Source organism: Odontomachus brunneus, unplaced genomic scaffold, assembly GCF_010583005.1.
Source record: "Odontomachus brunneus isolate Ranch 3 - 2012 unplaced genomic scaffold, Obru_v1 Obru_scaffold_183, whole genome shotgun sequence".
Classification (NCBI taxonomy): domain Eukaryota; kingdom Metazoa; phylum Arthropoda; class Insecta; order Hymenoptera; family Formicidae; genus Odontomachus; species Odontomachus brunneus.
Window position 1 is genome coordinate 210,987 of NW_022639633.1, and position 25,655 is coordinate 236,641.

Sequence of the window (25,655 nt, forward strand, 5' to 3'; positions counted from 1 at the left end):
TGCAAACGGCCGGTTATCGTCGAACGATAAATTCGCTCGTATTGCGGCACGGTGAGCCGCGATAATGCGAGCGAATTAGTACATTGCGCTCTCCCTCCCCCCTCTCTCTCTCTCTCGCACCGACCATAAAGAAAATCTCTCCAGGGGTTCTCTCGCTAAACGCGCGTTGAGAAATCTCTTTGAGTTTTTTCTTCGCTCGAGCAGCAATACCACGGAGTGAAAGAATCAACTGGCTCACCACTGATAAAAAGACGCATGGCAAAGAAACACTTTATATTTGTGTTGTAAAATCGATCGTTGTAGAAATGTTTATGTTAAATTTTCAATATATGTTAATTTGACATACTGTCATCGTGTTATCTTGTCTACTCTGCGTTGAGTTCGCTCTCTCTTTTAAAGTAAATCATTACATTGAGAAAAAAAATATTTAAAAATTAACAAATATTTATTACGTGGGTGTTATTAACATATTTACTTAAATTCTCTTCATTTAAACCGAATATTACTTAAACTATTATAATTTAATTTATTTAAACTAATTTACTTATAAACCGAGTAAATAATACTCGATTTAAATAAAAAGTATTTTGATTTAAGTAAACATGTTAATGGTATCCACCTAATATCTGTTAATTTTTAGATATTTTTTTCTCAGTATAACAATGTTCCCGATCGAATCAGTAAAAATCTTTCTCACTTTACTGCTTCATCTTATTTCTTACTGATTTTGAAATAAGAGTTACGGCGGAAGTAAGTTTTCACTGCAAAATCTGTGATAAACAAGTTCATTACACCAAATCCAAGTTTCGGCGTTTGTGACGATGGAATTAACAACCTCCATGCATCTTGTGTACAATAGCGTGCTGTTTATGTTCGCAAAATGCACCAATACTGGGAATAATCGCTACTATTGAGTGAACCAATCAGCGAAATTTTACTAATTGCAGTATTATACTCATAACTGAACCACTAGTTATAAGTACAGTGCGCAAATATTATATTTTTGTGTTAATTTTTTACATATTATTTGTATTGTTCATTTATATTTTGTTTATTTATATTTGCGTCGTGTTAAATTAACAAAAACTAGAGTACATAAATTAGAACACGCGAAGTGTGTTGAATTTAACACAAAACTCTTTATAGTACGGTTCTCCGCGCTAAGAAAGAAACAATATATTTTTCTCATATTTTTGCTGTCGAAATGGAATCAAGGACGATCAATAGAGCGTGAATAGCCTCTCGAAAATGGCGAATAGTACTCTCGCGACTGCGATCTTTCGGCAAGCGTAGCGTTCTGTTTGCGCAGTGTCTAAAGTAGCCCCGAAGGTGTAATTCGCTATGGAAATTCCTTTAACATCTATGAACTAAAATTGCGAACGTTGAACGCGCGCAACTTCAGCGATTCCGGGATACCGCGCAGACTCGCAAGAATGATTTGCTAAAAGTAGCCGCTGCAAAACAAGGAAACAGGTCGCACGACACGCCGAGTACGCGTATAGTTAACATGCTGACACACATATCACGACTGAAGCTTCGTGTCGAGGAGGAACCTGTCGCGAGGCCGTCGCGCCACATTGAGTTCGACATTGGCGACATTTACAATCGAGATGTTTCACGATCGACGACTACGAGAGAACAGAAAATTCTCCGATAATACCAGATAATTTAGTGCGCGCACGCAAGCACACGCACCGGTATCGCGACGAAAGCAGCTCCGCGATTACGTATCGGCAAATAAAGTCGATTTACAACGGATAAAGATAATGCCGAACGGAAACCCACGATAAAACGCCGACTTTTACGATGCAGAACGCACTAAAAATCGAAGAAAGACCCACGTCGATAAATATAAAACATTGATAAAGATGTTCATATAAACGTATAAGAAATTCATATTGTAAACTATATATATTTTAGTTACACTAAAATCTTTATATAACCGATATTTGCACGGAAAAATATCGTACTAAAAATTACAACAGAATTTTTGTCATCTCTCTCTCTCTCTCTTTTTCTTTCTCTCCTTCATTGAACTATATAGAATTATGACCTAAATTACTATATATATCTTATTTGCAAAGTTACTTAATATATTGAGTAATGAATCAATCAATGGATGTCAAATTCTACTGTATGCGGTTCCAAGTAGACGAAGGCGGAAGTAAACAAAAACATCCTTTTTTTCGAGTCAAATCTTGAATTCGTTCCGAGTCTTAAATTTAATTTTGAATTAAATTCCCAACGTGTTATCTCTAAAACGGAAAATCAAAGATAAAACGACGAATTTGCGCTAAGGAGAAACTCGTATAAAGATAATGAAGGGATCCGTCGCGGAAGGAAAATGCGATAGTTGCTCTGAGACATTTTGTAGCAGCTGACAGGACTCCAATTAGAGAAGTTGTTAGCGGCCGCATCTTCGGTACTTCAATCGATAATCACAAAGATCGATTGCGCGTACGGCGTGGCGATAATCTTCATTAAAATAATGCTCGTCCATTACACGAGAAAGTATGTCTAACTATCGCCGTGCGACATCCACTTAAAACACGCGCAAGCGTGCGCATACGACAAATACATGAAACAAAATTTAATGCGAGATTTTCTATGTTTCTCTCTCTTTCTCTCTCTCTCCTTTTCTCTCCTTCCTGTTACACATATATATGCGGCTAGAAATACATCGTAAAAGTGGCGTAATTTTATTCCGCGTCTTCGAGAGGCCTCTTCCACTTTCTTCTCGCGGAGCAACGACACTCGACGAAAAGAGACTTAATTACAGCGATCTCGAGTCGCACAATTTAGCAAGCGGAAATTTCTTCATCGCAGCGGAAAGAAAAAAAGAAGAGAAGACGAGCGAGATTCCGTGTCCCGGACACACGCGCTCTCGATGAGGCTGCTTTAATGAAATTAAATTCGCACGTTCGACGCGAGCGCAACTTTCGAATTAATTGCTGTAAAGCGGCAATTCTGCGCGTGTGTCTCTACTCCGGTCCATAAATAATATGATATCGCAACGATGGACCGTAATTTAGTTCACAGCGAATTGATAGAGACCCACTTGGTGGCGATATAAGTGTAACCTACACTTCAAATATCCGCAGCGCACATTCGCGTCGCGCGTAGATCGATGAATTAACGAGGCAAAAGTAAGAGCGACTTAGAAAATCATCCAGCCGTGGACATATAAAAGACACAATCTACTATCTAAAAAAGTCCGATACAGATTGGCATAAGTTAACACGGCGAGTCATGTTTGTTGCGCTTCTTGTTGTTCTGGCAACTAGTACACGTGCGCAGAGCGCCGATTCATCGATGATAAATGTACAACGTGGCCGCGATTGCTCTTAACGCATCGCTACGCGGAGGTCATCGATAGCGGGCACACTTTCGAAAAAAATCGACCACTCGTCGCGCCGTTAACGGGCGCGTAAAGTCCCAACAACAAAGCAATAAGATCCGACGTGCGATCGCTGATCGCGGGATCATCTTGATTTAACTCTAGCTAGCTTGATCTTAACTCTAGCTTTTACGATCGTCTCGAGATCACCTCGCGATTTCCTAGCTTTAGAAACACTTTCTCGTTTCCGTTCCTGCAGCAGGAGCGACTCGAAAAGTTATCGACACACTCTCCGAAGATGAATTTTCCAACCGCGACTCTGTCGAGCGAGACGAGAGACTCGGGAAACGAGCAATAAAAGAAACTCACCGCGATCTACGCTCTCTCCTCCTCGAACACAAGGATTCCGGAGGCTGAGGATCTTTTGTGTTACATCCTCGCGGGATTTAAAAGTTTGTTTAACTATCTTTTCAACTATTTTTGACTGTTCTATTATCGGAAGTAAGAGAGCGTGAAGCAGTAGAACGAGATTCATACAATAACAGAAAGAATACCACTAATATACTTTCTAATATAAAATATATGTTATATGTACTTTATGCTCTCTAGTATAAAATATGTACTTATAAAAATTATTTTTAATCAATTATTTCTACTGTTCTTGAACAGATTTCAAAATCAAGCAAGCAGGGATTTCATAGTCATCTTTGATATGTTTAAAAATTTCGCTTCCTGAATTTTATAACTCTTGTTAAAAAATACTAAAAATAATTGGTTTTATCAACTTACTTCGGTAGCCAGTTAGCCCCGATCTTTCCTATATATATACTATATAAAATAAAAAAATTGTAATAAAAGAATTGTAACTTTGTATCCTAATCCTAATCATAATCTTGTATCATATTCTACGTTCTCTGAGACATAAAATTAAAAGTTTAAAATACTTCCAAATATAGGAAGGTGACGTCCAGTGATATTATAATATTATTGACGTTAAAGACGTCACTAGAATATCACTTGACGTTATCAGTTTTGTTGAGCTTATATTTCAAGTTATAGCTCTTGATCCGGACTCTGAATCAATGTCAAATTACTTTTAGATACAATATAAATTAATTTGTGATTAAAAAAAAAATCTTTTGATTATTTTTAAAATATGAGTAATATCTTCTCAAAAGCTTTGCTCACGTGAGCGGATTGACCATCCCCACGATTGAATGGCGTATCGAACGTTGAAATGAAACCGCGTCTCGGGAGGGTTAAACGCGCGGCAGATGGCTGCGTTAGAGAAGAAAGAGCTGAGTTAGACGCAGACGAGACCGCTTATTCGTCTGCAGGACATATGGCGTCGAGCACGGGGATTACGTTGTCATAACAGCGCGACAATCGTAAAAAGAGAACATCCGCGTAGACAGGCGCGAGCAAGGACAAAGCTGAGAAGGATGGAAAGCGAACGTAAGATGATTTCGTCGACGCTCCCCGCGAGTTTCTCCGGTGAAATGCAAACCATTCTTACACACGGCACAGCACCGCTGAAAGCGCGCCGGTGAAACCTCCTAACTTCTACCAATAAACGTTACTGTGCGTTTACCGTGCGTATACCGCACGTCGCGAGTACCATGAAGAGCTTAGCACCGACAGGGTTACAACAGCGGTGTGTCGAGGCGTATCTTAACATGTGAATTACGAGGCACTGGAGAGAGCATACAGCTCCTCGTTAAGTTTAACATCTCAACCCCACAACTCCTCAGTTTCATCGTCAATTAGAAAATAGAACAACTTTTACAATCGACAATTTACAATTCAACGACTGCTCCTTAACAATTCGAATTATTGACGAATTTGATCAGCACAATTACGTCGATAACGATAACGAATAATGATAATTGTAACAGCAATTCTAATACTATCACAACAATTTCATTATACAGAGTGTTCAAAAAGTACCGGAACGGCAAGATAACTCGGCGGGGGAGCATTTTAGAGAAAAATGTTTAAAATAAAAGTTGTAAGGCTTAAAAAGTCGCATTTAATGACAGTAGTTATTTGACCTAAGATGACGTCGCCAAGGTCAGGACAAGGTCAACTTTGCATTTTTAAATAGAAATACATATTTTTTATTACGGTATTTTATTCTACGTAAAAAAGCAAACAACTTTTGCTTGAAAAAATTTTTTATACGACCTCTATTTTCTAAGATATTTACGTAAATATCTACAAAATTATTGGTTTCAATAATTTTTTACTTGAATTCTATCAACTTTACCGAAAAATATCAAGAGATAAAAATTATTTATTTTGTTCTCATAGAGCTCTGAGAATTTTTTCAGAATTTTATATTAATTTTTTAGTACTGCATTTTCTTGCATTTTCTTGAAGTACTAAAAAGTTAACACAAAATTCTGAAAAAATTCTCAGAGCTCTTTGAAAACAAAATAAGCAATTTTTATCTCTTAATATTTTTCGGTAAAGTTGATAGAATTCAAGTAAAAAATTATTGAAACCAATAATTTTGTAGATATTTACGTAAATATCTTAGAAAATAGAGGTCGTATAAAAAATTTTTTCAAGCAAAAGTTGTTTGCTTTTTCACGTAGAATAAAATACCGTAATAAAAAATATGTATTTCTATTTAAAAAAGCAAAGTTGACCTTGTCCTAACCTTGGCGACGTCATCTTAGGTCAAATAACTACTGTCATTAAATGCGACTTTTTAAGCCTTACAACTTTTATTTGAAACATTTTTCTCTAAAATGCTCCCCCGCCGAGTTATCTTGCCGTTCCGGTACTTTTTGGACACTCTGTATAGAAGATATTATTAAGGAATAGCTCATAGAAAAAAAGAATCATATAGTTTTGTATTAATAGTCGTTTTGAGATTCGTGCCACGTAAGATACTCAGATCTGAATTTAGAATTAGATTTTTTCATTTGAATCGTACAATATATGTGACATTGTATATTTGTAATCGTGATTCAGCTGACATATTTCCATCTAACTCTAAATTCAAATCTAAATATCTTACGTGGGACAAGTTTCAAGTAACGACTATTAATACAGGTCTTAGAGCAGTATTAATAGTCGTTACATGAAACTTATCTCAGATGAGACACTCACGATTTGAATATAGAGTCTGATGTGAGTTTTTTAGCTGAATTGTGATATATGATATTTATATCTGCGCGCGCGCGATTTAACTTAAAAATTCTCATTTAACTCAAAGACAAGTATTGATAGTTGTTTCTTGAAATTTTTACCTCACGTGTGAGATAGTTTTTTATTCAGAATTAGATACAAGTTCTTCAATTTTATATTTTGATACATGTAATATTTATATTTGTAATTGAACTAAAAAATTCTCATCTCTATCTCTAAGTTTAAATTTGAATTTCTCATTTAAGACGAGTTTCAAATAATAACTATTAACAAGGACTTAAATTTAAACCTGAATATCTCGCTTGAGATCAATTTCAAATTATCATGGACTTTAGACTCATATTAGCAGTCGTTGCTTGAAACTCCTTTCAAATAAAGTACCCAGATTTGAATTCAAAGTTAGATACAAGTTTTTCAGCCGAATCGCCTTTGTCATATATATCACATAACCCAACAGAGATATTTAGGTCCAATTTTTGAATGAAAATCAGAGTATTTCACGTGAGACAAGCTTCAAGTAATATATTAATACAGACCTCAGTTCCGTGATGATCAATTCGACGTCAGGGTCTGTTTAAGTTTCCTAGCGGGAGCACACACGTTACACCTGTGTAAACTGCGTACGGAAATGTATGCAATCGATTGTGTTGAGGAATCTTTTACGGTAAATATACGGTAACGGGTACGATCCGCGGCGGTAAAAAGGAAGAACATAAAACCTCAGCGCTGAAGTATCAACTTATCGGAATATCTGTTGGAATATACTAATCGGAATCTAATACGGCTCTAAGAGCTATATTAATAGTCCTTACTTGAAACTTGTCTTACGTGAAATATACTTAGATTTGAATTTAGAGTTAGATGAAGGTTTGTCAATTGAATTGCAAATGCACGATATCACATATATTATACGATTTAAATGAAAAAATCTAATTCTAAATTCAGATCTGAGTATCTTACGTAAGACAAGTTTCAAGTAACGATTATTAATACGAACCTATGTGATTCTTTCCTTCTATACACTATTCCTTAATAGTCTCTTCCGATATGTACGTAAACGGTATAAACGTGTACGTACAATCGTCATGAGAAGACCAAGATTACACGAGTGATGTAACGCTGGGAAGAAAGTAGAAAGTTGCAGCGAGCGTTTTTAAATAAACGATAATCGACATCTGCTTCGAGCTTTGCCTGCCATTTTCGTTATAATAAATTCGCTGTCGTGAAACAACGTGAAAGACAAAAATAATTACCATATACGATTATGCACAAATCGCACATTACAATCATCGTGCATCAAGACAATCGATGTTGCGTCATCGAAACTAACGCGCTACGCTGTCATGATCACGTTTAACGTCACGCAAAAAATGGACCTTACGCCGACACGTGAGCTGTTTTCAATGTCAGGAGCTTGTTTTCTGTGGGAACAATGGACTGGCGGCTACGTAACAGCCACAAGTATTTCCATTTAACGCCATTACATCGCGAGTTACACGGACGAAGAATGCGTGTACGTACGCGTAATTATGCCGAGCCGAATGTCCGATTACAAGCTAAGTATTGTCGATCGTTCGGAAACTCCCTTCGACAGTGATCGGTACAGTCGGTGACGTAAGTCACGCGGTAGGATAATATCGATTATTCATTCGAGGCGAATTCGCCAATCGCAAATTGGATAATTTGGTTAATCGCCAGCTGCAGTGAACGGGGAGACAAAGAACCCGCGTTTTAAGTCCTCTCAAAGCGTTATTTTCGACATAATGCCAATATTCAGATAAATTTACACAGAATCAATATAACATTGGTAATTCCCTGTATGTAATAACATTGGTGATTCCCTCAGACGGAAAATCGCGATTACTTTTATAAAAACAATTATTCTATTATATCCTTTTTAATTATTTACTAAAAATTGGTTTTTGAAATCGGTTAAAAAAAGTTTTTCTTCTTGAAGTCAGCCAAGAATAAAAGTTTCATCTTGTATTTCTGAATTTTCAGAATATTGTCGAATTTTCAGGAAAGTAATAAAAATATTTCGATTTCCAGGTAAACCGGAGTAATAGCACTAATCTAAAAGAACCATGTAGATAACATACTGGACAAGTTACAAAAATTTTTATCTCTCGATACCTCTATTTTCAAATTATAAGAGAACACACAACATGCATGGAAAAAATGTTATAGTAAAATATAGTAAAAATTACAACAAAATTTTTGTAATATTGGACCACACAGAACTATGGTATAAATTATTATATGTTTGTTAAAAAATATTATACATATTTGACTTCTTACTACAAAATTATTATAATTATTTGAACGTTATTTTATATCTGTAAGTATTCCTATACCAAGTAGATCGTCGAATTTACTGTTTTTATAGTAATTTATGATTTGAATAGTATAGTTTAATTCTTTATAAAAAAGAAACTTTGGGGAAAGGAATATAATCTTAACTAATCTAAAAGAACCATGTAGATAACATACTGAACAAGTTACAAAAATTTTTATCTCTCGATACCTCTATTTTCGAATTATAAGAGAACACACAACATGTATGGAAAAAATGTTATAGTAAAATATTATAGTAAAAATTACAACAAAATTTTTGTAATGTTGGACCACACAGAACTATGGTATAAATTATTATGTTTGTTAAAAAATATTATACACATTTGACTTCTTACTACAAAATTATTATAATTATTTGAACGTTATTTTATATCTGTAAGTATTCCTATACCAAGTAGATCGTCGAATTTACTGTTTTTATAGTAATTTATGATTTGAATAGTATAGTTTAATTCTTTATAAAAAAGAAACTTTGGGGAAAGGAATATAATCTTAACTAATCTAAAAGAACCATGTAGATAACATACTGAACAAGTTACAAAAATTTTTATCTCTCGATACCTCTATTTTCGAATTATAAGAGAACACACAACATGTATGGAAAAAATGTTATAGTAAAATATTATAGTAAAAATTACAACAAAATTTTTGTAATGTTGGACCACACAGAACTATGGTATAAATTATTATGTTTGTTAAAAAATATTATACACATTTGACTTCTTACTACAAAATTATTATAATTATTTGAACGTTATTTTATATCTGTAAGTATTCCTATACCAAGTAGATCGTCGAATTTACTGTTTTTATAGTAATTTATGATTTGAATAGTATAGTCTAATTCTTTATAAAAAAAAACTTTGGGGAAAGGAATATAATCTTAAGGTAATTTTTACTATAATATTTTCTGTGAGTATATATTGAAAACTTTCTTCTTTTTGAATAAAAAATCACGTGTTTTTGAACCGTTTCATTAATCTAAGATCGATCTAAAGAAGAAAGAATCAGTAATATTTTATAATTGTATAATAATTAACCAGTTAGCTGTGTTGCCCTCTTTTAAAAGCATGTATCTAAATTGTGTTGCATGACGAGTATACTCGCTAAAAATTGCCTTAAGTACACTTTTCAAATTTCCTAATGCAAATAAATCGGCAAAAAATCTTATCCCAACGAACACTGCTGACTAGCAATGTTTACTTTAAGGCCGCGGCAGTATTGATATTCGCAGTCCATACTACAACCGTACACAAGAATTAAACAGCGAATTGCGTAATCATATTTCGCAATGATGAAATTATATCGTAAGTCGTTGCAGCAGTGTCGACTACGCCGTGTCGTCGGAACACGCTGAAGCACCTCTATCATTGTGTCTCTTTCTCTTGCTCTCTCGCGTGCGCTGACTCTCTCGTCATACGCATTTATGTAAAGGATAGCCAGGCAAAAAATAAAATTACCGTCGAATCACCGTCACCGCATGGATAATGAACACGAACAAAGGTGTGCGCACATTCGCGTAACTCGCTTTCTAACACCGACGCTCGAGCATGTGCGAAAGCGTCTAATATTCGCTATTTCACGTACTCTAAACGGGCTTTGTTGTTTGCCTAAAATTACTATTAAAACGATGCTGCACGGTAAGTTCATTATTGCGTCTTCACATCCGTGGCTTTCCTCTATTCGCGTTCTACATGTAGAAAATCTCTGCATGAAAGAATAAGAAGCTTCACAGAGATCCTCGAAACCAAAGCTCGAACAAATGTCCTTAACACTGCAGTCAGAACGTCTATAGACGTTGCCAATTCGTATAATACAACAGAATGTCTGCTGACATCATATTTTTTTGTACGTAGAACTGTCGTGATTTTTATTAATACAACGCGCAACTGAAACTCCCACAACACATATATATCTTCACATTATATATTTCTAATCAGATGCTTATGCCTATAAATATATTGAACATAACAATTTTATATAATTATATCACGATCTTAGCAGAAGAATAACAAACTTTGAAAAGAAAGTGGTATTGCAACTACGTCTGGATTAAGCTTTAGTTTCTTTTTCTTTTTAATCACAATGATCAAGAACAGTATGTAATAACTGTTGAGACTTGTTGACTTGGCCAACTGCGTAACGCAATGGACGATCGCGTACGCGCATCCATATCGGTTGGAGCAGATTTTTTCCTCCCCTCTTGCTCTTTTTATAGTCGAGAAATTACTTCCGGTTGTAGTTCCCGATTGCACTCGCCGTGTACGCGGTTAGCCACGGGTTAATTAGACGTGTTATACCTCACTGCATACGCTGATTGCGTTATGGCGCATAATTGTGCCTAATAATACCGAATGCATCATTGTTTTCCGGCACTCCAATATTTGCTTACGTGGGAAATCAGCGTTCGATACATTATCTCGATCACTGTGTGACGTGATGAAAGTAAACTATGTCACTTATCGTGCGTGTTAACCCCTGACTATCTGTGTAAGCGTTCCACACTCAGCCATGCTCGAAAGACGTTTTCGCGATGCGAGATCGGCAACTATTTCTATATAAAAACACGTACTCTCGTTCTTAGTGAATAATTAAGAACTATTTGTCTTGTGAATTGAGGCGATTTGCCGGGAGAATTTTTGCCGTAACGAGCGTAATTTTCAGATAAATCACCGTAACAAGGCGACTTTCACGTTCCTCGGGGCGAGTGCCGAAAATAAAAGAAGCCTGACGTAAATTATTAGCTGTGTAGCGTCGCGGAGATGCGCCCCGACAGCGGGGTGTATAATAAATATTTGCGAGAAACTTCTCTTATATCGATTGCGCGCGGCTCATCGGCTCAGTGAAGCGGGAGACATGTACGAGACACGCTCACGGACATTTCGTGCACGTGTCTCGTGCAAAATGCCGCTTATAAGCCCTCCTTCTCGATGCAAGTGACGATGAGAGACAGCTCGCATAATGCCGATAGCCGTGTGTAAAACGTGCAACGAATTTGAAGGGATTCAAATCCAATCGCGATGACCGCCGAAGCGTCCTGACAAGTTTTACTCACTCTCCCGTCGTTTGCATAATCGAATGATTCCTTTCTCCGCGTCGTTCACGCTCAGGGATACAAACGACACATTCATGCGAAAGGTTTTATTTGTCAAATCTTCATCGACAGTTCATTAATACGTGGCGATACCAGCGGAGGGACTCCTCGGGGAGGGACTCCTCGCAATAATTAAGGGCTCGGCGTAATTTCAGTATATGCTGGACTCGTCTTCCCGCGGAAAAATTGGCTTACGAATCACCATGTGCAGAGGACTATCGTAAAAATCCCGCGGATCGTCCCGGCCTATCCTCTGATCTTGCGTTCTCGACTCCACCGTTCCGGACGCGTCGCTAATCTCGCTTCTGAGGTTCGATTAATTATCGTTAGATTGCCTCTCACGTCTACAAAGGTCGTAATTCGAGGGAGAAAATACGTGTGACTTTCGACTTCTACATAAAAAGGTACTTAGTTGCTAAGTGAACTCGAAAGTCTTTACTAGAAAAAAGATGTAGTGCAATTTATGTGATTCTTAAGGAGGCGGATGCTGATATAATACAATTTTCATATTTTGCAGTTTTTCTATTTTATATTTTATTGCACGGAATCGCTTTCACAGAGTGAAAGTACAAATTTCAATGTAAAAAGGATTTGTAAAGAATTTTTCGATATTACTTTGCCACTCATTGACATTTGTACTTTCACTCTGTATATAAGCACTCGTAATTTTATGCAATCAAATAAAAAAACAATGCAAAATATGAAGTTGCACTATGTCGATATCCAGCGTCCTCTTAAGATTTATTACAAACACTACCCGTTCAATTATAAATGATAAACTGTAAGATTAAAAAAAGATGTATATATAAAGGTCTATAAAGATATAAATAAAATATTGGGTTGATCCATGAGTTTGTGTGAATTTTTGTCTACTTGACGTTAGGAGGATAGTTCCATACAGTTGCTCATATATATGCTTTGATAATTGACATTTCAGAGCATATTTTGTAATGTGTTTTTAAAAAAGTACAATTGTCTTTGTTACGACTTGAAAATGGAAGGCAGTAATGAGTTTTTCCAATATACTTTACTTTTTTATTTCCATAAAAACTGCTAGAGTTTGGTTGGAATGTTTTGCCTCACCCTACTCCCCTCCATATTCACTCTGACTCACTCGACATTGTCTCCTCTGATTATCATCTGTTCCGCTAATTACAGAACTCTTTTGAAGATATAAACTTCGCTTTTTTAAATGATGTAAAAAATCACTAACAAAGTTTCTCCGTCAGGAAAGCACAAAGTTTCAAGAGAGGGAAATTGTGAAATTACGTGAAAAATGGCAAAAAAATATCGATGGAATGACGTATATATTACTGACTAAAATTGTTTCTGCGCGAATTTAGAGTCGACCCAGTATATAGCCGAGTAGCTGATGTGTTCTGAATGCCTAAAAAGTTGTTCAATCAATCGAATAAGATTATTATTAACGGTGGGAAAAAAAATATGTTCCAGTTGGTAGCGAAAGAATTAAAGCATAAGCTCATTAAGAAAGGAAAGACAAGTTAAGAAATGTTCGCGTGAATTGAACGTAGTTTCACGAGGAACCTCGGCGCGACGCGTTGCATGCGGTACGCATGGCGCATCGTAGGACAAAGACTTTTACTTTCTAAAGCAATAAGACTCTATCGCGCGATACTCTGTGAATTTACTCGCACGTACGTACGCTTCACGTACGCATTCACACACGCGGTAAAAGCCGCATTGGAGGACGCCCACGAAACATGGCTGGACCAAACCCGACCGTATATTCGAAGCACACACGTGCGCCCACCCGTGCAAACGCGCAGTTCGGCGCATTCGTATTTCCTACTCGATTAATACGCGAAGTCGTACTCGTGCCTTCATATCTCCGGCCGCTGCGCCTTCTCTAATTTTATTATCCCGAGATATAAGACGATCATGCTCCGTGACTCATACCCGCTTCGCGGACTGCGCCATGAACTGCTAAAGCGAGTATATTTCCCGCTCACAAGGTCGAGACATTAGTATGTATTAGCGGCTATTGCTCAAATGGAGATTAATGTCAAAAATTTTCGGTCAGTGATTTTATATGATGTATTGTAGGTCGCTTTGAATACGCTTGCACGAACGCGTATTAGAGTCTGCCCCGTGGAACACGGCTTTTCCGTAGAGCCGTTGTGGAATAGAGGTGCGCGTGACATCGGCGGCTGCTCGTCGAAATTATCGGCACGTCATGATTGTGGTACTTTTGCCGGGTTGGACGGTATCGGAAGTGACTGCGAGACGACGACTAATTTCTGGCTCACCCGCGACCGAAATTTTCCGAAGTCTATCGGCACGCCACACGGTCTTCCGTACCAGTATACAGAGTGTTTCATCTTTATCGTCTCATATTTTAACTATAAACTCCATTAATCTTTCCTCAGTAAAGAAATACATCGCGCTATCAGCGATATTTTTGTAGCTGAAAGTAAGAGATATCTTGCAATTTGATTTTCTGCATGAATCATACAATTCTTTTTTTCCTTTAATGTCTATTTAGACATTTTAATTTGAGGTATTTTAATTTGAACATTAATGGAATATCACCAAATTATTAAGCGTAAAAAATAGAGACACGACAACAGATGACTTTTGAACAGTATTTTGTAAAATGAACATTGATTGACTTTTATGTAACGTGGAAGAATTCCCGAGTGAAAGTTCTCTTTTTCACACAGCGGAATTCAGAAACACCCTGTATACTATATAATGTGTAGCTCGACATCGACCGCTCGATGGTAGCCCGAATCCATATTCCGTGCCAGGATGCACCTGCCTACCCGACAAATCGTCGAAGTTATCCCGCGGTTAAAGCGCAATTTAAGCTTTCATTAGAGAGAATCTGCGGCGAACAGGAGACACAAGGAAGGAGCGAAGCAAACGAAGAAGTAACCTCCGCTACGGGAGAAATTTGCTCGAATTTCTATCTTTATCGCGCACAGAGAAAGTACACTTTCATATGAACATAAATCGTTTTGACTGATATTGTCGCCGCGGCATTACTAATCTTCACCGACTCCGACAGATCATGTTGTTAAATACGCAGCTGAAAGACAGACGGGAAATATATAAGTCCGAAATTATCTTTGCGTGAAGTTTCTGTATTAATCAGCTGTTATAATCAGCGAAAAACAAGTTGCAAGAACGAGATAAACCCGAGCGGAGCAACTAAATATGATTATTCGACAAGAAAATAATAATATTGCAGTGAGTTTACAACAAATTATCAAAATAAATTCGTCAAATTTTACTATTAAAATTACTTAGTTATTTTTAAATAAAAAATAACATTTGTTTTCAACACATTTGTTAATAACAGTGTTATTAACCATTAATTTCTTCTACTTTGTTGTAAACACTTGAGAATATCGTTTTCCCAATAAAATTGCTATTAGCAATTTAATCATAGTACGTATAATTTTGCCAACTTTGTCGTAAAAATCTGTTTTTTTACATTGCTAAAAGCATATTTCGTTGCAGACATTCGGTAAATTATCTTTCAGAGAACATGGTTTTGCCTAAAAACATTTTTGTTATTAACTTTTTGCTGTTAACATTGTTGCTGCTGCTTTCTCGGCGTAAATTTTTGTTTTTGATGAAAAAGAAACATCGTCGCGGGCATTTCCAAAAGTCACGCCTGCAATTTACATTCTGCTGCTTGCTTGTGTTATCTGTTAAGAGCTAATCAAGAGGTATTCCATTTATCTCCACACGAACATCGCGATGAGATAAGTGTCCTATGTACACACGGACGCGCCGCGATGAGATACGTACGAAAATGCCGAGCTGCAGCAACAATGAGTAATGGGAGCGCGTTGCCAGCGAGATAAAACTGTTGGACGGCGGTGATAGAAATCGCGCCGAGATCTCGCGCCGAGTCGGCGGCAACTGATTTCATATTTCGCAGCAAAACTAATGCTTCAATGAGCGTTACCTCACGCAACTTTCTCAAACGGAGGTGATCGATAGGTACAAGCGTACACACGCGTGCACACGAAGTGAGTGAGTCACGCCGCGAGACGTAACCGCCGCGCGATACAGCGCGGCCTGTAATCGAATAGGATCTCCATACGATCCAGTGAGCAGGACGCGGAGCCGTGAAAGTCCTGCGGCCGGCGTTACCTGCAAAACTTCCTGCGGTTCGTGACCAAATCCGCGCGGATGCGACGATATTAATACGCGGAGGAATTCGCGTCGGCGTCAAAATGCCGAAACAAGATAGCTTCGGTGTACGCGGCGGAAACATCGTATTTCAATCATGTACTCTGCGGACGGATATAGAAATATGCTCGCGGAATTCCCCGCGTTCTCCGAAGAACCACTGCGCGTTCGCAGAAAGTGCTGCGTAAGCCGATAATACACAAGGTTGACTTTGGCATATCGAAGAGTTCTGAAAATTACCGACGTTCAGATCAAGAGAGAAGCGAGCTCGTCGAAAGTCCATTTGAGACTTTCTATTTAGAGTAAACTTTAGAAATTACAGGCTCAATCTGTCCTCCGCACGCCTGGTATGGAAAGTACATTTTTTGCCGAGTTGTTCCCGAAGTTTGTGACGATTTCTAAAAGGAGCGCGGGAGTTTCGCGTTGTCGTCCTCTGTGTGATTGGAGAATTCTATTTTCCCGGGATTTCGCGGAGATTTCTCTCATGAGCGTGAGCTTTCGGGGTAATATGTGCGCGCTGAGGACAGTGTGCGTCCCCGAAGGAACGTGTCCCTCGTCTTGAACAGCGAGGCATCTCGTCCGAAAGTGTTCATTCGTCTGTATCGCGCGAGCTAATGAGGGTCAAGCTGATCAACCAGTCGGGACCGTTTCCGGCGGTATCATACCGAGTGTCGTCGACGCTGGTTGAATGTAAACCGACCGCAATGGCGATACCGTTACAGATTTTTAGCGCGGTTAGCACGCGAGCGGACTTGCGGATTCGAGTCGCACGATACACCACAACGTTGTCTCTATGCGCGCTCGCGAATCCGATATCCTAGCTCTCGGTTACGAGATGTAGGTAGATTTGACGCTGGAGTCTCGAACGGCAAGGAAAAAGTAAGAGAACAGAGTTTGCAAAAAAAATACGTGTGTCAAAGCATCGAGTTGAAACTTGACATCTTAAATTCGCAGTATCAGAAGAGAATCAAAAGTCGCCTTCGAAAATCTCTATCTTTTGTGCAGGTCAATTGTACGGAGGAAATATTATAATAAAAATTATAATAAAATTTTTGTAATCTTGGACTGTACATAATTATGACCGACATTACTATATATTTGTTTAAGAATGTACGCACGCTTAACTTTTTACTATGAAATTATCGCAATTACTTGAATCTTTTCTTTATATTTGGTAGATCGTCAAATTTACTGTTTTTTTAGTAATTCAATTTAATACAATATATAATTCAATATAATTTCAAAATCATTGCAAAAAGAAATATAATTTCAACGTAATTTTTACTAAATGTTATAATAAAAATTACAACAAATTTTTTTTATTCTTGAATCATACAGAATTATAACTAAGATTATTATATATAATTGTATAAATTGTTAAATTTACTATTTCTTTAGTAATTTATATTCTCTCCATATACAATTTCAATATAATTACACAAAACTTTGTAGAAAGAAGTATAATTTTTACTAAATATTATAACAAACATCACAACAAAATTCTTATATTCTTGGACGATATAGAATTATAATCGAAATTGCTATATATTTATCTAATAATATTACACACCTTTGATTTTCTAAAAGTTATTAATTATTTAAATGCTTTTCCTATCGTGTATTCGACAGACCGTCAAATGTATTTCTGAATTAATTTTTACTAACCTAGTAATTTTAGTACAGTCCAACTTTACAGAAACTGTAAAGAAAAATATTATTTTAACATAACTTTTATTATAATATTTTCTCCGTGTACGAATCTTCACAAGAAGATATTATTTATCTCGGCTGAATTGATCTCGGGGACTTATCTCGCGAATGTATCTTTTAATGAGTCGCATTTATGTCACGATACCCAAATTGAGCGGAGAACGTCATAGGTGCTACTGCGATGATGGTGCCGCGATGTAACACGCTCATGAAGTCCGCCTCCGACACTTCCTCGGTGTTCGTGGAACTCGAGACTGTATCGGTCCACTCACTCCCGAGCGATGTGGAAGTCATCGACGTCACTGTTGTACTTCGCGGATTCTCGTCTGCAACGCGCATGTCACCGGAAAAAAACAAACGGAAGTAACACGCTCGATTGGCGCTGCGACTGGAATAGCGATTTCCGCGCAATTCGTAATGCTATCCACAAGGCTATCCGCGATGCCAAGTTTTAATGTACAGCTCGGTAATATTCGAAAATATTGCTCGCGAGAAAAGGAACGTAAAAAAGAAACGTGCATATTGATTCATAAAAAGTGCTGAAATATCGTAGCTGTTTCCGTATGACGAATAAAAAATCATGCTTATAGACAAAGTAAACATTGTTATATATTTACATCTTTGTAAATATTGAATATCGATTAGTTTGGCTCGCCGCAATTTATTAAAAAGGGCAAAACATCCAGTAGCCAGTATTTGTTAGTTTTTGACACTCTTACGAGGATTTTATTAAATAGTTTTTAAAAATAGTCATATACCTTAATTTTAATTATTTGATAAAATCTACGCACACGGAGAGAATATAATTGTAAAAATTACCGTAAAATTTTATAACCGAGGAATAGACATTTCTGCAGTAATATAAACTATATTTCTGTTTCATATTTATATTTTAGTACAACTGAAATATACTATTAAATAATCTACTATCTCTCGGACGAAACTTACAATGTTTATTAGCAAGATAGACCCAACTGACAGTCTATTCCTCTACTACTAGAAACATAAAAAATTGAGAAGAATTTATATAAAAAAAAGAAACTACAATTCGCTCCGCGTAGGAGTATCAAGAACTGTTGGATGCTTACCCTACCACATTTAACCACCGTATTTAACGAAGAATCCGCGTCATTAAATGGAAATTAAAAAATGCACATGTTTGTCGCGTAGAAATAATTAAATTTCACTTCGAATTATGCAATTTTAAACAGAATCGTAAGATTCGTAACTTGCTCTCATAAAATTCGTAAGAACTCATGAATAAATTTACAATTCTATATGTATACCGTATGCCATATCACTTGTTACGATCACTCGTAAATATCTACGATTTCACATAATTTATGATATTTACAAGTGATCGTAGAACATATGGTACGTATAGAATTGTAGATTTACTAATAAGTTCTTACGGACTTTACGGGAACAAATTACGAGACTTACATTCTGTTCTGTTTAGAACAGAACGTAAGAAAATTACGAGACTTACTTCGATTCTGCTTAGAATTGTAGCGTTACTTCGTTACCGAGTTCCGAAATTTCCGAAGTAATTGCTCGAGTCGCGAACGTTACATGCGCACTCCTACATCTATCCGGTGGATAGACAGAGCCGACAGTGCGGGGTGGATTCCGTGAGGTCTTACTCGGCTCCGTTCTCCCGACATCGCGATCGGAGGTGCCCGCGGAGAGCTCGGTGTTCGCCACGGAGGTCGAAGGTTCATCGGGGTCGACTTCGGAGAAATGACTGCCGAGGTCCTGGCAAGATTCGCGCGTCCTTGCATCCGCGACGAGATACTCGGCCCGATACACCGAGGTATTGCTCTTCGCCGCACTTTGTCCGCTCACTGTGAACGCGCACGACGAAGATGTACCTCGTGTTTACGCTCCAACGATATTTTAATTAATCCGACACGCAGAAATGCGCTAAGTGTGTGTGTGTATATTTACCATTGCCAATATTCGCGATTCTCTCGGAGACGCGCGGACTAACTTCGCGACGATTCGCGTCCTCCTCCTCGGAGTTCTTCGACTTCATCAGACGCTTTAGAGGGTTACCGAGGGTGAGCAGTTTCGATCTGATCTGTGCGTGATGTTCGTTAGACGACCTTTCCTCATGTATGAAGCGCGTGTACAGCTCTCCCCTCTCCGCGTGTCGTAATGTCGATTGGGTTGCTTAATTAACGCTTTATTAACCCCAGCTCGTATAATTTCCCGGCCACTCAACATACACTTTCACCCTGCCCGCTAGCCATTCATAAAGTTGAAATTTCCGCAATTAACGCACTTTTCAAGGAACAGTAATTACGCAATGTGACGAGCAGAATGCGTCATAAGTCCTTGTTACCGCTGATTAGAATTTCCGATCGATCTCGGCCGGCAGAATGACAATAAATAGACAAAATTCGTATCACTGGGGAGAGAGAAAGTATTTATATTTATATAAAAGTAAACTATAATATTCTCTCCGTCAGAAAACCTCCGGGCGTTATCTTTGTTTACACCGTTTCAACAAACGATGCAGATATCTAAGGTACACCTAATATATATCTGCATACTAATGATAATAAGTGATAACCAAGTTTGGTGGATATCGCTGTGGATCTGTAGATAATACATTCCGATAGAGGAAGATATATATAAATACACATTCTACAATACATATAACACCGTATGTCCTATGTACAGTCCTTAGTCGCTTTCTTCTCACCTTCTGGCTTATCGCGGAGACTATAGATCGCTTGTCTGGTTTTCCACGATCGAAACTACTAGACGGTGTATCATTTCCGATAGCTCGCTGACTCGAATCAGTCGGATCTTTCGAAGCTTCCCTATCAGTTACCGTATTACTCATATCTGACGTTGTATCAAAGATAAAGGGAGAATCAATGGTAAAATTCACTTATCAATTTGAAGGTCCTTAGCTTTCATATCGACTGTTGACCGATCGCATCGGCTTTTGTCCTTTGTTAGCTATACGGTATGAAATTTATAACATATACTAATTTATAACTATACTGTGATACAAAGTTCTTTCGGCTTGGATGTTCCCGAGTTGGGAGTACCATATCTAAATGTTATTCATACGTCGCGATAGTTGATTAAAAATTGAAGGTTTCTTTATTAGTTAACTGTTATGCATTAACTTTATGTTGAGCTTTTCACGCGTTGAATACTTACTAACTGTTTAAATATGAGACGAGACTCTGAGTTAGACGATGCACGAATACTTAGACGCAATTATTTCGACCTGAAATGCCTAAATTAGAACTAGAAGATGTCAAATTACGTCAAATAAGTGTATTTAACGCGTTTAATTGCTAAGGAAGAAGGTGGAACCACTTTCTTATTTTAGACGAAAAATGCAATATTAAATGCAATGATTATATCAACAACCGTCAGAAATGTTTAATAAATATATCTCTTATAATGTATTCATAATCATTAGGAAAAAATCAACTGTTACAAAAGCACATTATAAAGTTATTGATATTAAAACAACTTCTTTTATTAAATTCCTTTGAATATAAAAATCACAAGTTAAAAATGAAAATTAAAAAATTTTCTATGAAAACTAAGAAAATTGAGCCGAATAGTTCAAATTATGTAAAAGTCCTTTAAGCCTATGAACTAAAGTCGCAAATAAAAAAATTTTGGCAGAAAAACAAAAACCAATTAGAATTCGTGCTGGTAGAAAAGCAGAAACTGTCGACTACCAGCTGACTCCAGTGCGACCATTAGTTTCTGTTTTTCTACCAAGGTATGAATTTTCCCTCAGAATTCTTATCGGCTACCAAAAAGCTCTGGTGTCAGTGCCACATTATTTATAACACTATAGAAAAGCCATTTCGATTTAAAACTTTTTACAAAGATTAAATATTTTTTTTTCCTATTTTGATTGATAAATTTAACATATTAATTATAGTGTGTCGATTAATAGTTATGTTTATGCTTATGTAATGGTTGTTTATTTCAATTACTAATAGATTGCAACGATTGTTTAAGAAATCAGCCTTGCTTAATATTACCGTCCTGCTTCATATTCCCCCCTTCTCTTTTATATTCATGATACGCGAAATTATCAGAGTCAAATTAATAACTCCTCGAAACACGCAAGATAAACGTTACAGGAAGATTGATGACGAATCGTAAAATGTTCGTAACTTGCGCTACCAGCATGATTAAACGTCCTATAGTAATACATTTGCATCATGCTTTGTTTTCTCTTTGTAGAAAACGTCCCTGAAATATTACCAATTCTCTTGTCTTCCTCCCTCTGTCCCGCCGAACTTGATACAAATAACGATCGATGCCAAAAAAAGCAACTTCGCTGACGTATCGCGCCGCTGTGAAATCTCGCACGAGGAAGCCGGAAACGCTGAGTCTCCTCGCAACAGACAGTACGGTGTCCAAAAAAACACCGCGGCGCGAGACACGTACGCGAGTGACGGGCGAGTCAAGGACGCCATTCGCAGACGCGATAACAGTGACTACGAAAAAACATACCTGATAGGTGTAAGGTGTGCAGGGTACGTAGAATTCTCTGCTCATAATAGACGGGACGCCTGCGGGCGGCGATGAAGTCCAGCTGACGGGTCCTTCGGCAAGTGTCAAAACGCTGGTGGCGCCATCTTCATCTCGGCCGTGCTGGAGGTCGTCAAGCTGTCACGCGAGCGGGCAGGATCACCGAATCCTCGCGGTTGCGAAGGCCATTCCTGGCCGGCGGCGGGGTTCATCCACGTCGCGGATGCACGTACGTGCGTGAAGTCGCGTGTCACGTTGTGGCGCAACGTTCAGGTTGTTCGCGAGCGTCGTCGACGTGCGTGCGATAACGACGACGACGATAACAACGACGACGACAACGACGTCAAACGCGGGGATCAACCTCGCGACGCGCGCGACTCACTCAAGCACACAGAGTACAACACACTGTACAAATACACCTGGCGTAGTCTCACCGTGTACGTTGGCCCGACTCGAACATGGCGCACTTCGGCCGACTGTCCGCGCGAGAAAACGGCGCGCTGACGCTCTGACGGAATCGCCGCTCGCGAGACTAGTAGACGACGGGCAACACGCTCGGCTGCTACGCCATTTTCGCTGCGCGCACGGCGTTCTCTTGGTTACACGCGCGTCTACTCACGACAACCACCACTGTGCTCGCGTCCGCTGGCAAGTGCCGACTGCTTGCGACTCGTAGGAACCGATCGGACCCGAGTACTGCCGAAGCGCGACTCGGCGCCACCTGTGCGTCGCTCGCCGCTGCCGCTCCGCCGGTAAATCAGGTCGCGCTTGTATCATAGATTTCGAGATCACGTCTACGCGGCCACTTGTCGCATTGTTTACGCGATGTATATATATGCACGATCTTTTTACGTATAGATAATGTAAACTATACGGAATATTGTAAATCATAATGAAAATATACATAGAAAAGAGTAATTAAATTATGAGGCAATTTTGCAGTGTCTGCTTTGGGTATTAATTATAAATATAATGTTTAAAAAAGATAACAAATTGCGTGAAACTTTGCGTTTAATTCAATAATTCAAATTCATTCAAATTCCGTGGACTTTAACTTGCTTATCAAATATTCTTAAATTTACATCAGGATTCTAAAGATTAAGTAAAAAATATAAACTTTTTTTAATTTGTTTTGTGAAAAAAAAATTTTCCTTAAACAACATCCATAGATTACTCATTGTCTATAAAGATGACGTCTCATACATAGTTTATTTTGTCTACATATAAACGTAAAATATCAATTCACACGTAAACGTATTCAACTCTGAATCAAATACAACGTGAAATTTGCATGAAAAAGAATTTATTTTTGACATTTAACAAAAATGTTACCAAAGTCGTTTGGTATATTTTCGAATATTTTGTGAATATTCTAGTAGAGGGACGATCTATTTCAGTCAGTCTGAAGAAAATTGACTCGCTAATTTCGAAACAATTTCTAGCGAACTATTCGGAGCGAAATATTTGTTGCCCAATGATGAAGATTAGCAAGTTAAATAATTTAATTTTAAAAATAGAGAAAGCGTGTGCATGTGTTTATCATACAGTCTACATGCAAGCAGACACGACAGTTGTATCATAGACGTGAGTCCTCGCGCAGCAAGGATTCGTGCCACAAAGGATACATGCCGTATCGACGCGCGCGCGAGGCGGCTGCCCCGAGGAAGGGTGCTTCTTCTTTTTTTTGTCAGGTTCGATGACAATATTACGCGGCACCAGGATCCTTTCCCAGGGGATCTCGACGTCGTCGGGTGCGCAAGCCTTTTCCTGCCTCAGCGGCTGTATCTCCATCGGCTTCTCCAAGATTAAATCTCCCCAGGGGATCTCCACGGAGGAGTCGCAGGTCTCCGGGTCGTCCGGAGCGCGTGCGATCTCTAGAGTCTCAGTGATGAGTAGATCCTGCCAGGGCAACGGCATAGTGCCCGTAGAGACTTTCTTCTCGATCTTGCCGGTTTCATCGTGGACGTCGGCCTCTTCCACTTCCCGGTCGGCCACCGACGTCAGGGTCACGTCGGGACGAATCCTCATACCGGCCACCGGCAGAGCGATGTCCTTCCATGGCAATTCAATCTTAGAGTCGCACAGAACCGACTCGTCCGAGAACTCCCGGCGGAGAGATTGCATGTACGGCTCGTGCCAAATCTCTTCCTCCGCATTGTACACGAAGGCCTGTCGCTTCCGTTTGCAATGGTCCTTCGTTTTTTTCTTCTGATGCGCATAGAGCTTGACGCGGCAGAAACACAGTTGTTGGAGTCTGCGTTGTGCCACGCTCGTCATGATTGTTGGCGACGAACCTGATGGATGAATGAATGAACGGTTTAAACTCGTCGATTTTTCCAGGTTTTGTTCCTTAATTTTCTAACCCCATGCTGTGCAAGAGCGACTAACACAATGACAACATTGTGAAGGTTGATGCGAACAGCTTCGATTTATGAGCGCCATGTATGTATGTGTATATGTACAATAAATCAATTTGAAAAGACATTTCAAAATTCTTAATCCAATATTAATATTTATTTCTTAACTAACTCACAATTGCCTTATTGACTGTTTAGGTATTCTTAAACTTATTAAATTTAATTTATTTTTTTGCAAATTTTTTAACTTCTAAATTCTAAAGTTGTAAAGGGATAGCTTTTTAAAAATGTTCTTAAGCAAACACATTTTTGATACGTACAAGTTGTACGAAACTTTTTTATATCAGACAAATATTTTATGTTAATGACAGCTTGAAATATCGATCAATTTTGAAATTTTTTGTTGTTTTCCTAGGTATTATATATATATATATATATATATATATATATATATATATATATATATATATATTAAGCATATTATCGTATATATATTAAGCATATTATCCTATCAGAAAGAGTGCGTGTTAACTAAATCTCGAATGTATCGAAGTGGGTGAAGCCTCTTTTCCGCGACGCTAATTGGTCGTCTCGATCGTCTCGATTGTCTCGATCCCGTCGCAGTTGATTTCGTGTCGCTTGCAGCTGTCAGCCGCGGTGACAGATCAGGTTGTGTTGTTCGCGCCATATGAATTTGATATTTATAGTAATCCCAGCAAACACAATGTTACATGTAACATACATGTTTGTTACATGTAACATTGTTTGCTGGGAATATAATTTGTAAAAACAAATATTATAATATAAATACAGCTGTCAGCCGCGATGACAGATCAGGTTGTGTTGTTCGCGCCATATGAATTTGATATTTATTGTAATCCCAGCAAACACAATGTTACATGTAACATACATGTTTGTTACATGTAACATTGTTTGCTGGGAATATAATTTGTAAAAACAA

General features: G+C 38.1%; 3 protein-coding genes across 4 annotated transcripts in view; all 3 read right to left on the reverse strand.

The window, feature by feature from the left end:
- Positions 1-22,990, reverse strand: part of LOC116851656 — a 114,842-nt gene extending 91,852 nt beyond the window's left edge. Inside the window, exon 1 of the mRNA XM_032831296.1 lies at positions 22,320-22,990. Within this exon, the coding sequence (XP_032687187.1) occupies positions 22,320-22,364 (45 nt within the window). The 5' untranslated portion in view covers positions 22,365-22,990. The remainder of the gene's footprint in view (positions 1-22,319) is intronic.
- On the reverse strand, positions 11,975-22,309 carry LOC116851655. 2 transcript variants are annotated; one of them, XM_032831294.1, is made up of 5 exons: positions 20,524-22,309; positions 19,764-19,896; positions 19,460-19,660; positions 17,962-18,142; positions 11,975-12,247 (listed from the first exon to the last, which is right to left on the reverse strand). In XM_032831294.1, the coding sequence occupies exons 1-5, from the start codon at positions 20,665-20,667 to the stop codon at positions 12,094-12,096; spliced, it is 813 nt and encodes a 270-aa protein (XP_032687185.1). In that variant the 5' UTR covers positions 20,668-22,309; the 3' UTR covers positions 11,975-12,093. The 2 variants fall into 2 exon arrangements, with proteins under 2 accessions (XP_032687185.1, XP_032687186.1); XM_032831295.1 differs by having other exon boundaries at positions 12,103-12,286.
- A 582-nt stretch (positions 22,991-23,572) lies between the features above and the next one.
- LOC116851645 overlaps positions 23,573-25,655 on the reverse strand; it is a 10,709-nt gene continuing 8,626 nt past the window's right edge. The window contains exon 2 of the mRNA XM_032831275.1: positions 23,573-24,631. Coding sequence (XP_032687166.1) covers positions 23,886-24,614 — 729 coding nt within the window. The 5' untranslated portion in view covers positions 24,615-24,631 and the 3' untranslated portion in view covers positions 23,573-23,885. The remainder of the gene's footprint in view (positions 24,632-25,655) is intronic.